The 16,256-nt window shown below is 32.6% G+C and overlaps 1 protein-coding gene across 1 annotated transcript in view; it reads left to right on the top strand.

The window, feature by feature from the left end:
- The window catches only part of LOC129231705 (nephrocystin-1-like), a 64,899-nt gene that overhangs the window by 35,736 nt on the left and 12,907 nt on the right, over nt 1-16,256 (top strand). Inside the window, exons 11-16 of the mRNA XM_054866068.1 lie at nt 6,348-6,420; nt 7,793-7,830; nt 7,931-8,010; nt 11,145-11,200; nt 11,288-11,375; nt 13,391-13,494. Of these exons, the coding sequence (XP_054722043.1) occupies nt 6,348-6,420; nt 7,793-7,830; nt 7,931-8,010; nt 11,145-11,200; nt 11,288-11,375; nt 13,391-13,494 (439 nt within the window). The remainder of the gene's footprint in view (nt 1-6,347; nt 6,421-7,792; nt 7,831-7,930; nt 8,011-11,144; nt 11,201-11,287; nt 11,376-13,390; nt 13,495-16,256) is intronic.

Below are 16,256 nucleotides of genomic sequence, written 5' to 3'. Positions count from 1 at the left end.
TCACACGATAGAGGGCTTAAGTTCTAGAATGATTATGAAATAAATGTGTTCTTTCTCTCTCTCAGAAAATCCGGTAGATTTTCAGAAGTTTTCTAATTGGCTAAAAGTCTTGTTGATCTAAAAACTGTGGGATGACATAAAGGGGGGGGGGTAGTAAAAGATGCCGAATTTTCAGACATTTATTTCGAAAAGAAGATGCTGATGACACCATGCTATTTGTCATGTAAAAGAGAAACGAACATAGGCATTATAGGCATTTCCATTACAGCAAGCCAAAGATAACTCTCAGCCTACTATGATTTCCCCTCCATACAATAATCCTAATCCAGAAAACTTTTGATTTACAACGAAATGTATCATGAGTGCCCGCAGAGTACAGGTCCTAAGTTACGATACAAACCTCACCAGTGTATTGTGTGAGTTAACAACTAGATAGATAATCCAAAGCTGAAAGATGTGCAAAAGCATCAAACGGTTAAGCCACATGAATATCTTATAAAAGAGTTTATTGTTTAAATAAAATATGTCACGATAGCTCATAAAATTAGAAGGAAGGCGAAAAATTAATTAATAAATGGAGCCAGTACTCATCAGCAATGGAAACTCCATCTATGGTTGAAAAACCAAAAATATTTAAAATAAACTAAGAAAGGAATGTGTGTGTGTATAAGTTCTGAATATTTACTGAACATCACAGCACTGGGCTACACGCACCACCTGCTACAATACAAACAAATAAATGGTAGCGTACCGATAGCTAAGGTGTGATACCTTGTAATTCAATATTAAAGAGTATTAAGTTACGAGGTATCACACCTTAGCCATCGTTATACCTAAAACAGGGTGGCGACAGATCAGGGAGATCAGGGAAAAGTCAGGGAACTTTATTAATCAGGGAAAAGTCAGGGAAATATCAGGGAATTTTGAAAAAAATAACAAAAAATCAGGGAAAATTGATTTTATGAAGAAAAAAAAATTTTTTTTTTTGCTTTACAAAATTAAGTACTTTAATTCCCTACGCATTTTCCGCCAATTATCTGTTCAAAAAAAAGTAAAATTAATGAGGTGCGATTATACACGGCTGCATATTTGTGCATCTTTTTTTCCTCAACGTCAAAATATTGAATCTTACTTATTAATCACAGGATGAACATCCTAAGATTGCTTCTGTGTCTGTTAGGTTGTTTATTTTACCTAGCTTGAAATTTCCTTTTATGTTTTCAATGCTACGTAAAATAAACAACCGTACAGGCAAAGAGGAAGCCTTCATTAATGCCTTAGCTCCTTTGCCTTTATTCCATTGTCTCGAAGTAATTAGCGTACTGTAATCACGATTTCAAGAAGAAATCTTTGGTTTTTGAATTAATACTATAAAAGCTTAAAAGTTATTCTTCTCGTTTTTAATTTAATTGCTAAAATTGAACTTTCAATTAAAAAAACTTTGTTTTTTGCCGTTATACTATTTGTTGTCACCGCAGATTATAAAGGTTTTCTTTTCTTCAGACTTAAGTGATTCTTTAATTTTATAACTAAGTTGTATTCTTCTTTTATACATTTTGAAATTAACTAATTGCTTTTTTTTCTTGCATTTCAAAGTTGTTTGTTACAAAAGCGATCTAAGATTTTTTTTTCGTTACATACTGAAATAATTTGAAATAGAGTTAACTTGTGTACTTAAGTAAATATCTATTTTTTTATTGTTAAAATGCTGTATTCATTCATTAAAACCTATGTTCTTGGTTAGAGAAAAGCTCCCTATGAATGGATGTTAAATAGTTTCATCTGTTTTGCATAAATACGTCAATTAGTTATATAAGAATAACTACATTATTTCTATTCTTTCACTATTACTTGTTATTCTTGCAACAATTATTATACTGTTTGAAAACTTAGTTCAAAATAATTTCAATTACTTTTTAGTTCTATCATAAATACACATATGTTTTGAAGAGTAATTTTAATAGTTTCTTAAAGTTCTTATGCTAAGTGGTTTCTGGAAGTAAAGAATTTTTTTTTTATTTTAATTTTCTATAATCTTTCCATGTGGAAAAATGTAATATACTGTTTTGTAGGGGTTTTTTCCCCAAAAAATTGACTTGATATGTTTTTTTTAAACCGTTTTATTAAAAAAGTAGCATCTTTTTAAAATATGTCTTTAGTTCAACAACTTAACACAACTTAAAACGTTTAAAATACTGCATTTAATACAAACACACAATGGATTTCAAGTAGAGCAAAGAAAGAAAACCATTATCATTGGTAACGTAAATCAGGAAAATTTGGTGAACTTAATCAGGGAAAAGTCAGGGAACTTTTTTTCACATTTCCTGTCGCCACCCTGTAAAACTAAGCTGGAGGTTTGGTCTATACCATTAGAAGCCAGATCGCTAAAATAGTGGTACTCCACTGGACCCAATACCAGCGCATGCAAAAAATGAACAGTATCTTACCTAATTTTCCAAGTAGAGGATGTTGCATTCTCATACCTTAACTGAAATTATACTAAAAAAAACCTGTAGCTCTCCTTAAAATACCCGCAAAAGACTAGACTCCACAGTTATAAGGTCAACAGGATAGTTATTTTATTTGTTCTCAAAACATTGCAAACTATCGTCTCCGAAAACATCAGAACAAAACATTTGAACAAAAGCAATTTTCGCCTTGACAACAGGGATGCCAACACACAAGGCTAAAACATAAACTTTAAATGAATTTATTGCAAGGCTTAACAGATGAATCAAATCCAGACCCATATAAAAAATTTCCATTCCAGTTATGAAAAAATAACATAAATGCCAAAGAAAAGTGGGGGGGGAATTGATTAATCCATTCCAAAAACAAATACCAATCATTGCTAGTCGTCTGAAAAAATGGTCCAAGTATTTCATCCATAAGCGCTACCCATATGCATGGTTTCTTATGATTATATTATAGTCATGAGTATTAAGAGAATTACAGTTAAGCATAATGTTGATTAAAGGCGAGATTTGAAAAAATATTTATGATTAGATTAATAGGAAAAATCCTATCAATAAGCTTAATTTTTAGCAAAGAAATTTCTTGGTTGAATGCAGGGACTGTGTTACAGATTCTTTTAATTCTAAGTGCTTGTGAGACAATTATACCAGTAAAAACCTTTTTTACTTAGGCATGAAGAAAAATCTTGTAGGCAGTTAACTTTAAACTGAAATTCTCGTAACATGGATTAAATAAATTACAGTGGTGGTAAAAAAAATGTATCACCCGCAAAATCCAAATATTTTTTGCATTTATAAGTAATTACGAAATATTTAATTGTTCTTGCATCAGATAACACGAATTGGCATCGGTACATGATGCAAGTTATTGCCCAAGATTGCATCATCCTTCTAACTGTATAAAAAAACAGTTGAACGTTCAAGGCATACGTTTATGATCTGGACTTATGAGTTGCAGTATGTCCAAATATGTTCAACTGACACCACAAAGGAAGAGTGTTGCCGTTGCATTGGACAAAGGAGGATTTTCGTCACGCTCTATAGCAAAAAGAATAAACTGTTTGCAATCAACTGTTGTTCGACTACTGAATGAGCTAAAGAGCACCGGAAGCACATTAAGAAAGAGTGGCAGTGGTACTCCATGAATATCTAATGCAGAGCAGGACAGGTATTTGATACGACTCGGTCTTCAGAACAGACAATCATCTTCCACGGACCTTAGAACAGCATGGGAAAACGAATCTGGTGTTCACGCATCCACGTCTACTGTACGAAAATGACTGTGTGGTGCGGGTTTGGTGATAGGTCGACCATGAAAGAAGTCATTGTTGACCAAAAAAATGAGGAAACAGCATCTAGACTGGGCGAAAGCTCACCAAGGGTGGTCTGTCGATCAATGGAAATCAGTTGTGTTTTCGGACAAGTCAAAATTCAATCTGCATGGGTCCGACGGACAGCACGCAATTAGACGCCACAAATGAGAGGAATATCATCCCGACTGCATTCAAAACACAGTCAAGCATCTTGTATCCCAGATGATTTGGGGATGTATTTTCGATCAAGGAGTTAGTGGGCTTCACTTTGTGCAAAAAACAGTAAACGCTCAGGTGTATATTTGCATTTTGGAGGAGAAATTGCTTCCTACTATCCGGGATCACTTTACTTCAGTTCCAAACGTAATTTTCCAGGATGGTTCTGCTCCGTGCCATAGGGAAAAACTGGTGAGTAATAATTTAAAAACCTTTATCCTGCCATTAGACTTAAATTGACATGGGGATAAGTAATTTTTTTTCTATAAACTCACACGCAGGTTCAGAAATAGAAAAATGAGCATGGGGTCAACAGTTTGCCTTGGCCCGGAAACAGCCCCGATCTAAGTCTGATCGAAAATTGTTGGAATAGAATGGGTGTAGAAATGATGAAACGTAAGCCAACATCACTTGCAAAACTCCGGGAATCAATAATTCGTGTCTTGCACCATAAACTCAGTAAAGAATACATTCAATCACTCATCCGTTCAATGCCCCGTAGATGTCAAGCTGTCATTAAAGCTAGAGGCAGACCAACAAAATGTTAGGTTATATTTTATGATGTTATAAACATCTACTTACTTTTTTGTCGTCCACTTGGCAACTTGGATGCACTTCACATTGTACTTATTGCAGTTTTGGCCATGTATTTCCATAAATAATGGATTCCTGCTGTTAAATGTTTATTTCGTAAGTTTTACAGAATTTCACATACATTCATCTTTAATGGTTCAACCAAAACTTCTCACGTATCCCATTGTTGTGAAAATGTGAGGGTGATGCATTTTTTTTTTACCAGCACTGTAAGTAGATGAAACCAGAACTCCTCAACAGTGGAAGCTTCATCCTAAGGGTCAAAGACCAAAAAATTACGCTAAAAGCTAAATGGAGGTTGTCCAGTTCTGAAAAAAACTAGCATTCAGCAATACATTGGGCTAAATGCACCACATGTGATAAATAAATGTAGATTTTTTAACTAAGACCTGAAACTATACACTGGGGGTTTTGTTTCTGTTATTAGAAGCCAAAGGCTGGCAATAATAACACTCCACCGTACCACTAGCAGAAATTCAAAAGTCTTACCTCTGTCTCAGTGCAGAACAAATTCCATAATCAGTGTGTCAGTGATCGTGCCAGTCAATAAAAATAACATGTACCAATTCAAAATAAATAAAAAAATTCGACAAAAATCTGGTCTGTAAATCGCACAGGGTCGACCAAAAAACAAGATTCATACAGCATCAATAACTAAAGTCCACACGTGGTGGTTTCCCAAAGTTAAATCATAAGAGTGAACAGTTAGAAGGTTACGGTGAAGCAAAATGTTGTTTAAAGACTATGCTAGCGAAAATGTCTTTTACGAGATTATTTGGGAAATTGTTTTCAAGTAGTTTACTTTTAAGTAGGTTCATTTCTTGGTTAAATGCTGTGATTATGTTACAAATTCTCTTGATTCTGATAGCTTGCGAAACAATGATGCCAATAAAAACTTTTTTACCTCTATCTTGTGGTTTCAATACATAGGATATATGTTTCAGAAATAGAAAAAATGTTATTTGTAAGTATTGGAATGCCTTTTGATGAAACTTAAAGATTGGTTGACTGAATCAAAGTGAACTGAATTCACATGCTATTGATTTTGTTGTTGAAATAAGTGATTATTTATTATTTAAAAGTTATTTTTGGTCTAAGGTTTGAACTCTTTTCATGATAATGAAAACATTGAAATACATTTCTCTGTTGATTTAATATTGACAAAGTTTACAGATTTATTGGATAGGTGGTTTTGATTCAGTATATTTGAAGTGTTTTATTTTTCCCCAAAATGTGTTTTCTGCAAATGATTTGCTTTCTGATTTAAATGATTTTTTTTGGGGTGTGTCTGTTCTTCTTTTAATTCTAGATTTGTATTAATTTTGTTCAATGGATAATAATTTTATAATTAGAGCTTATGAAAAATTTTAAAGCATTTTCTGTGTACTAGTAATTTATACTCAATACAGTGCATGCTAGAAAAATTTGTAAATTCACATTGAAATGCTTACTCTGAGTATGTGATGTTCAAAGATTTTTTTTAACTTCAGTATGTGAGAGAGAATGGGGTATAAGTACATTAACTTTTATAAAGTAAGCTTCCTTGTATAATTTTCAAACCTGTGTGCAGTCTTAAGTTTTTTGACTTCTGAATTCCTTGAGCAAAGTTTTTCAAGCTGTTAACTATAAAGAATCAATGTAGTCATTTACTGAATGTTTTTTCTAAAAATCCTTTTGAAATCAATTTTTATATATTTTTCATTATTGTTATATCATTTCAATGCTTTTGAGGTGTTGAATTTTTTAGGCATCCAATGACTTTTCATGTGTAAATGAAGGGCAGATCTTTCTCAGAAGTAATAAAATTTGTGCAACTTTAGGTAAATTTTTATGCCTTATGTTTTATGCCATAGTATTTAAATTAAGATAAAAATAATTTGAATGATAAATAGAAATAAATTCAGATTTTATAATTTTTAATATATGAATTAACTTATAAACTTTCTATTTCCTCATTATTTTCTTACAAAAGAGTACATATATCAACACAAAGGTTGAAATTATGGAAACGTTAAGCTATTATTTTTTTCCTGAATGTAATTAATGATTACTATTTAAACAAATGAATTTTTATAAAAGCAAGAAATGTAAAAAAAAGTTGCTTTTATGTCCATCTGCAATTGAGCTTACTTCTCTTAACTACTTTAGCTTCTGTCGGCTGCTCTAAGATAAAGTTCTAAGCACAAGAATATACAAATAGCGAAGGAGGCCAAAGAGATTTGAAGACTGATTATTTCTTTAAAAGAAGAATATTTATATTCTTCGATTTTTACTGAGGAATTCCAGGAAAATTGTTTGACAGGTGATATATAAATGAAATGGAATCATAATACCAAAAACTTAATAAGGAATACTTTGTGTAAAAATGAAAATCATTGTAAAAAATTGAAGCATATTACCAGAACAAAAAATATTTTCTGGAAAAAGCAGTACTAGAACGTTGTTCTGTCACCAAATCATCCCTGATGCATATATATATATACTCCCTGCCAAAAGTTAAGCACAGAAAGAAAAATGTTGGAAATGTTTCCGGAAGGCAATCTGAATTGCCAACATAGGGGCTCCAAAAAGGACCTGATTATTGAACTCTCATTTGAAGATTGATGAACAAAAAGGCCCCCCATGGCCCTCATATTTTTCCCAGATCACACTATGGGTCTCCTTGAAAATTGTTTTTACATTTAAAAATTAGGTTTATTAAACTCTTCTCACACTGTGCCCCTTTTCCTCTCACCCTCTATTGCCCCCCTAGCCTTCCCATGTGGTGCCTAAAATTCATTGCGACAGGTCTCCATACCTAGTAATTTGCCACTGATAGAGAAGCTGCAATTTTCTGCAGAGACAGAATGAGCGATGTATTTAATGATATGTGCATAACTTTTGGAAGTAAATACATTATATTTTCATTTACTCCATAAAAGTATAAATATGTAAAGGTTATAAAATATAATGGTTCTTTTTATGAAAATCTATATAAATATTGCACATGGCAAGTAAAACTAATTTGAAATTTGCAATTTATTCCCTGCATTTTTTACAGTTTTAAAAAAACTGTATTATAGAGGACTATCTGTGTAAATTTTTATTACCAACGATTATCAGGATCTGTGTTTCACTCTGTTGAGCAACTGAAGCATATACATATTTTGTAATTTAAAACATATTTTTTTTAATTTGCTTTGCTCTGTCTAGGCATATTATTTGAGCTGTGTATCTCTACCAAAAAGAAGGTAATATGTGTTTTATATATATATTAGCACTTCTTTAACTTTATAAGATTCTTTTTTTTTAAATTCCATTTCATACCTATGATGTGCTAAACTCTTTTAGGATTTGGAGATAGCTGAAATGAGTTGCGGTTGGGCTTTCATGAGACTTTTAAATGATTCTGGTGTACCTGTAAAAAGCAAGTAAGAAGAAGCATGACCTATGCTGTCAAATTTGTATTCATAGAGAACTAAATTCATGTCTATGAGTGTTTTTCCAAAAACAGGAAATTTTGTAGCGCATGATTTTTTAAAAAAATAATTTTAATTAAATCAAATCTGAAAAATATTCGGAAGATACTTTTAAGTTGCATAGTTAAAGCAAAACATCCGTAGAGCTTAAAAATTTGTATTTATTTTATTTTTGTAATTGTGTTTTTTATGGGGCATGTGAAAAAAAGAGAGAGAGAGAGAGATAATAGGCAGTGCACACTTTAGTACATTGTTGAATATGTTAATTGAAAAAATATTTTATAACTAATTTATAATCATTACTAACATATAATCAATGCATTATAGTATTCCATTAGTAAATCTAGCAATATTGATTACACATAACAAAAATAATTTCAAAATTATTTAGGACAGGTGAGAATTGCATTTAAGTAACACAAACACTGATGATTGGCTTAGTTTTATATCATTTTACTTATTTGGTTACTGAAAATAGAATGTAAGACACAATAGCTTCTACGTGAAATCATTGATGACTTTGCGCATGTGGTGATTAATTTACTATCGTAAAGACAGGCTACTTTGGCCCACATTTTGGAACTTTTCAAGCTTTTTCTCAATAATTTTGAAACTATTCCTAAGCTGTGGAAACCTTTTTTACACATTTCGAGTACTCTTAGTTTGATTTTTTAGTAGATATCATTTTGTTTCAAAGTGTAATTAACTTTTTTAATTATGTTTTATTTTAGCCAATGTTACCCTTATGTTTGGGTTATTTTGGCCCAAAGTGATTTTCCCTTTTTAAAATCTTAGTATAACTAACTAGAGCAAAATAAAGGCTATTGTTCATGCGAAAATCTATTTGGCAGAATAGAGCATTTTGCAAGAAGTTTGAGTCACACATATTTGTTTTAAGGAAAATTATTTTTTTACTTTAGAAATTGTGTGCACAAGCCTAGTTATTTTCTCACCAATTGCCAACGGAGAATAGTCATCTTTTCATTAGTTTTGGAGGTTGAATAATTTTATTGACAGAACATCATTTGTAAAGCAAAATATTCTAAATTATCGGCTGCTTCCAAATCTGGTTGGTGTGTTCCTTTTTTTTTTTTTTTTTTTGCCTTCAACATTAGTTCCTTCTTCTCTCACATCAACACCTACCCCTGGAAACCAGAACCCATTCCAATCTACTACAACAAAATTCCCTAAACTTTCAAACAAATTTAACAAAATTTAAGGAGTAGATGATATAGATCAACTCCTTTTAGATCTCCTGCAACTTTCAGTTCATCTTCATCTTTTGTAATAAATACCATGTAACTGAGTCGTGGTGTATTGAGGCTGTAATCAGGCTCTTCATCCAATAATGAGAATTTCCGTTTTTTTCCTGTTTAGATATTTTCTGTTAGCTTTTCTTTTCTTGTCCAAATTTCTCTGGCAGATTTTTTCAAGTTATTATGCTAGGTCAATGTAGGTCATATATTTTAGGTTATGACATGTGTTGTTATCGGGAAATTTTTAAATAAAATCCTTAACGGAATTGAGAAATACAGCTATACTACTACATCATAAAGTATTAAATAATGCTCATAAATAGGTACTTTGCAAACTCTTAACAGATGTAGAACTGTTTCTATATGTAAAAGTTTGAGAGGTTATAAAGACACATGTTAGCACAAGGAACACAAAACCACTTGTGTTGCCTCTAGAGGGGAGCTATTGAACTGCTTGGTATATATCACTGCATGATTTAGAATGCTCTCAAGCAGAGTCTGTCAAAATTAGTTTAAAAATTGCTTTCTGAAGGTTGGTAGAGAACGTTGTATCTTTTTTTTTTTTTTTCATTTTGGGCCAAAGAAGACCCTAGAGTCAAAGTAACCTGCTTTTACAGTACTGGCTAAACTTGTCATAAATTAAAAAAATATATATATGTCTGGTTGATTAAAATGAGTCTTTAATCTGAATGAACTAGCTTAAGTACTTCTTTTCCCTTAGTGTTGTCACTTTTTTAAACAAATGTTCCAAGGAGCCGGGGGGGGGGGGGGGGGGGGGGGGGGGGGGGGGGGGGGGGGGGGGGGGGGGGGGGGGGGGGGGGGGGGGGGGGGGGGGGGGAGTGGATTCTATTTTCAGTCACGTGAATGACCGACTGTCCTTGAGACAATGTTTACACTTATTTCTGGAGATGAGTGTAAGTTTGTGCCTTAATTTCATTGTTTTGATATTTTTTAAGAAAAATGTTCATAAGGTATCTATATTTAATTGTAAAAACAATGGAGCTGAAATATCTAATCAGTTGATATCAAGATTTTTGTACAATATATGAATCATAGCTATTTACTAGAGTTAGGATGCCATTTCATTGAAAAGCTTTATTTTTAATGAACTAAATATATTAATTTTGACATAGTCAAATTTTCGAAATACAGTACTATCAAACTATAAAAGTATCCCAAAAGGTTTTTGCAATAAATAAAATAAAACAAAATATCAGTACAGAACACAAATTTTCCCACTTTTTTATATTCACTCCTTCACTAATATTAACAAAATATTGTTTTGAAAAGATCTGTATATTTATATTAATGAGTTGTGTTGCAATAAAATTTTTTAGCTAAAATTCTTTTCTTAAAAATCAATCTAAAAGCAATATTACTACTAAATTTCTTTAATGAATAGTCAAATGTTTTATTGTTAACAAATGTATTCTTCACACAATGATTTAAAACATAAAAAAGAAAAATCTTAACAATGTAAACTTCTTAAGAATTGTGATTTTTTCATAGTAGCAGAATAAAACCAGCTACTCTGTAAAATTAGGCATGTTATAAACTATTTAAAACTTGACATATTTTTCTTTTATTGCAAAACTTTCTTTGTAAATTGTTCTATTCTTTTAGAAGAGTCATTAAAGAGTAAAAGCATGGTGGCACTTTTAAATTATAAACTAGTGTTAGAGTTTAACTTGGTGATCATATTTCCTGTATACGTCATGTGCTAAAAAAAAACTTGTTTATTTAACTGTTTATCTGTCTGCATTGTTTAAAATTTGATCTTAGTCTCTTAATTTTTTTAAGTTACCAATCATTTATAAATTTATTTTTCAGAACAAAAATTTTGAAAGTTTATGATAGCTATCCTTTCTCAAGCAACACATCACCTGGTAAAAAAAATAAACAAATATTTCATTACAACTGCTCATAAGTACAGTTTTATAATGCATTGCATCATTTTTTTTTTTTTTTTGTAGCATACAAGGGATCTATTGTGAAAAACAAGCAACCCAGAATGGTTGTTTCAATAACAAGCTTAAAACGAAGCTCCAGCCGAGCAATTGGGTGAGATGCACCTCTTACTTAAAAATAATATTAATTATTTTTTATTGATATTTAAGGTACACACACCAGTAGTGGCCAGTGCTTCAGTAGTGGCCACTTCAAGGTTACTTATTTACACTGAAGAAAGAAATGAACAACAATAACATGAATAATATATTGGTACATAAAGTAACTATCATATTGACTTAATTTTATTCATCAGTTATTTGAAAGTAAGTAATGTAAATTCCTCAGATGGGAGAATGTCAGATGGCCACTGCTGAAATTTTCAGATTTTGGAGTGACCACTAATGAATCAAATTTGAGGTTTGGGGAAAAAATCAATAAAAAACTGAACAAATTGAAATTCTGGCATTTTTAGAAAATGGGACGATTAAGGAACAGTAGGGCTATAACATGCTCATTGAGTTTCAAGAGAGGTAATTAATATTGTAGACCCACAGTTTAAAAATATACTTCACTCTGGCCATTACCAGTGCGTTTTAATCCTTGAAGTGGCACTACTGAAGCACTGGCAACTACTGGTGTGTTTACCTTACATTTTTGTTAGAAACTGTAAATGAATGAAAAAAAAAAAAAAAAAAAACTTTCTATCTTCACTCTTAATTAAGGAAACATTTATTTGGGAGAACTGAATGTAATGTAAATGATACTAATTCAAAAAGAACAACCAAGCAACAGGCTCTGGGCCCAGCTATGTTTGTCCTAGTAAATATTTAGTCCTGAATAAAGATCAATGGCCCTCTTAAAGCTATCTATCCCCTTGCTCATTTTTTGTAGAGCGTAGTAGTTTGTAGAGTTTTCATAGCTAGTATTTATTTGTTTGTCAAGAATTAAAAAATTTTGCTAACTTGTTTTATTCGTGGCATGATTTCTCTTAATGTAATTGGGTAAAAGGAAGAAATTATTATTATTATTTATTTTTTGTAATAATCTGTGCATTTGTTCAAACATTGAGAAAGCTTTATATTTACTTTATAGTACAGAAAATAATTTTATCCCGAAACAATTGCTGAAAATATCCAATTAGTAGATGTCCAAAGTTGGATCCCAAGACATTTGTTAACATATAAAGTCAATCTTAATGACAAACAGGTTGGCCAGCAAGGCCTAAAAAGTACAGTGGGTGAAGTAAGACATCCCATTTAAGCATTTCTAAGTAATTTTTCATAGACACATGTCTTCAAAACTGCAAAATGAGTTTTACATGTCTGCTCATATTCAGGACGTTTTTTCTTCACGCTCAGATGAAACATTTTTATTGTTGTTTGATGGATTCCCTGTGCTTAAAAGTTAATTATGTACTATACCCTGTACACTTACTGAAAAAGCCGTATAATTGATACCTTTAAAGTAAAACTAATTTTAATATGGTCCTATACGATTTAAATTTAGTTGCCCTCTCTTGTGAAACCTTTAAAACTTACTTGCATCCTCAATATTTTGTTTTGTTGCTTATTTACACATTCATGCTCTGTCAATGTATCAATTTTCATCATGTTCTATCCACATTTGCATGATCCTTCATTTGCAGGGTATTTCTTTTTGCAGAAGTTCCATTCTAAAAAGTGTGCATGCTCTTAATTAAGTAGTTTCATATATCGTAGCCTGAAAATAATAGTGATACAATTAAAAAAATACTGAAAATGAGATTTTTAATTGATATTTTTTAAAAATATATCTTTTATATGGAATAAAAACACAAGTCATAGATAGCAAAGTTGCCGGTAGAAAGCAATTTTGATTAAAACTTAATTTGACCTGAATGTTATTAAAATTTCTAGGAACCCTAAAAGGCTTGCACAAAAACTGCATGAAATAAACAAAAAGTATAGTATTTACCATTTGCAAGGGGCATTTCAATAAAATTAGGAATTGTTATGAATGAAACAACAATAAATTACAAAGCACTACAATTTAAAAAATGATCTCCTGAAAAAATTGCTTTATTGAAGTGTGTCACTATTTTTTTCAAATGGCGATATGTATGTATTTTATTTATTTTTCAATTTTAGATATCTTCCTTGTACATTAATTGGCCCTGTGAGCATTATTCCAATAATGGCTATGTATAGAAAAGTAATTTCCAATGATTTACTGGAAAGCATATCTTCTGATGGTGAGTAAATACAGTCAAACCTCCACATATTGAACTTCCACATATCAAAATGTTCTATACATTGAACTCACTGCAAATTCCCATGTCCATTATATAGAAAAATTGTTTCTATGTATCAAAATAAATTTTTCAAGACATTTGGAGATTTTTTTCCACTTAAGACTTTGTCTCATGAAACATTAAGGTTAGGGAGGAAAATGAAGTTCAGTAACTGTTGCTTCGAAACTCACAAAGAAGTTGGGGTTCAAGGATGTGCAGACAGATCATCATTCCTTTCTGGAGTTCTTAAATTCCCACATGTTTATTTTAAATCTTGGTTACAACCAGTAATACAGTAAAATCAGTTTTAAGCTTTCCCAGTCTGTTTTCCCAGTCTCTTTAGCTTCTGGGAAAATTATTCAAATTAAATAGTGTTTTATTAATTATTTTTGATTTTTCACTTGTCTCTGGATTGCATTGTCAAAACAAAAATCAATAAACCCTATAAGGGCTGGATGAGGGGGGGGGGTTAGGGCTGGCTAGCACGAATGTCTTAAGGACGAGTAGGCCAATTTCAGGGGGTGGATGGCATAAAGGAAGGGAACCTGTGCGGGAGATCTTATCAGCGAAGTTGTATGTCAACTGTGGACCTCCACTAATAACCGCGGTAATTTCCCTTGAAGGCACTATTGATAGTACAATTGCAAAATACTGCTCTGCTTAGAAGAGTATTGTGCAATGTCCGCAAAAGAGAGTGAATCTTAAGTGTTTTCTTTTAATTTTCTTAAGTATATAAAATGTAAAGCAAAAGCGTAAAACTCCCATTTTCTTTTTTTGTTTGTATGCACAATTGAATGCTTCTTTAGATACATGCACTATCACTATTACATACAAATTGGAAAGCAATATGATAATAGGCAAATAAAAGATACATGTAGTATCTTTGTTCAGGAACAAATAAACGTTTTAGTTTATGTTTTCTATACTTTCAATGTTTTATTATGGAGAGAGCTGTCCTTGTATTTGTGATGTTATATGATTTCATTTTAATCTACAATGCGATTAGTTGCAAGATTGTATGGTGGGAAACTTGAGTGGAAAAACTTATATGCAGGGGCAGATCCAGAAATTTTTGTAAGAGGGGTCAGGTTTCATTACCTCCTAAGTAAAAAAGTATCAGTTAAGTATAGCCTCCCCCCCCCAGAGCAATGGCGCATCCCTTCATATGCTTAGGAGCACCCTCCCCCCCAATTAAGATCAAAACCAATTCAAACTACATCGACCCTCCCAATTTTCATTAGCGCAGTCCACACCATGGACGTAGTTGGAGATTCCCTTAGTAGTAAAGGATAAGAATAGGGTAGTGGTACTAAGGGATTCCTCTAAAATTTCATCAGTAGCATATTTCTTTAGGCAGATAGGCTGGTCACGTTACCGTAGGCTTTGAATATATGAGATTACTGCTATAAAATGATTGAAAAAAGCAACACAACGCATGACATGTTGTTTGAGGTAGAAGACAGCTCTATGTTCTTTTAAAAATGAACATAACAATAGCCCTTTATATTAAACGAACCTAGTCAATCCTTTGAATTATGATCCGCAGAGAAGAAATACCATTCAGAACCTAGGGAAATTAACATTGATTCCATTAATAATCATTATAAAATTCTTGTCATGGGGGTTAGCTGACCCTTTAACACTCCCCTGAATCTGCTCTTGCTTAAATGTGTATTTCTACACACAAAGTCTCCTTCTCAGTAGCAGTTGGTTCGCAAATTCTGTTGCCCTGATGAATAAAGTTTTTAGGACACCCCTCTTCTGTCGCGGATGGTGATTGGAGTCCTTGTGCAGATAGGGATTCGTATTTGTAGGCTTGCAATGAATACAATGGCCTACTGTTCCTTCAGCTCTACGGTTGACCATGACGTTCAAGAAAGGCAACTTCCCGTCATTTTCAGTTTCCATCGCAAATTGGATATTCTCATGTTGGCTGTTTATGTGAATCAAAAATCGATGAAGTTCGTCTTTGCCATTATCACGAAGGTGTCGTCGACGTATCTGAGTCAGCAAGTCGGTTGTTTTTCTGCGGTGCTGAGAACCGCTTCTTCAAATTTCTCCATATAAAAGTTGGCAATAACAGGACTCAATGGACCCCCCCTACGTATTGAATGGTTAGTTTCCTCCCTGTAGAGCTGATCAATGTAAGAATGAAGGCTTTCATGGCTGGAGTCAATGTTGTAAGATTCCGGGCTGTGTAAAAATCTCAATGAAGATAAATCAATCGTCATCCTCCCTGCAGACAAAGGCAATGCAACAACTATTCTCAACACTGAAGACTATCAACAAAAGATGATGGATCTTCTAGATCCTACGATCTACGTTAAACTCCAGCGTGACCCTACCTCCAGCATCCTGAAGAAGACCAACTTACTAATTAATAAGTCAACACTGCCTGATAAAACTAAGCAGATCATCTCAACTTCTGAAGCACTTATACCCAGATTATATGGTTTACCAAAAATCCACAAGGAAGAGGTACCATTAAGACCTATTGTCAGCGTCATAAACTTGCCAACTTACCTTCTTTCCAAACATCTTGCCAGCCTGCTAAAACCTAACATCAGCAAAACAGGCTCTTTTGTTCGTGATTCTTCCCACTTCATAGAGAAGCTCAAAACTTTCAACATCCGGTCAACAGATATTCTGGTGAGCTTCGACGGTGTCTCGCTTTTCACAAGAGTCCCAATCAAAGAAGCCATGGAGTATGTGCAGGAAATATT

The sequence above is a fragment of the Uloborus diversus genome, chromosome 10 (genome assembly GCF_026930045.1).
Source record: "Uloborus diversus isolate 005 chromosome 10, Udiv.v.3.1, whole genome shotgun sequence".
Classification (NCBI taxonomy): Eukaryota; Metazoa; Arthropoda; class Arachnida; order Araneae; family Uloboridae; genus Uloborus; species Uloborus diversus.
Note: the sequence above shows the minus strand (reverse complement) of the source record. Positions and strands in the feature narration are given on the sequence as shown.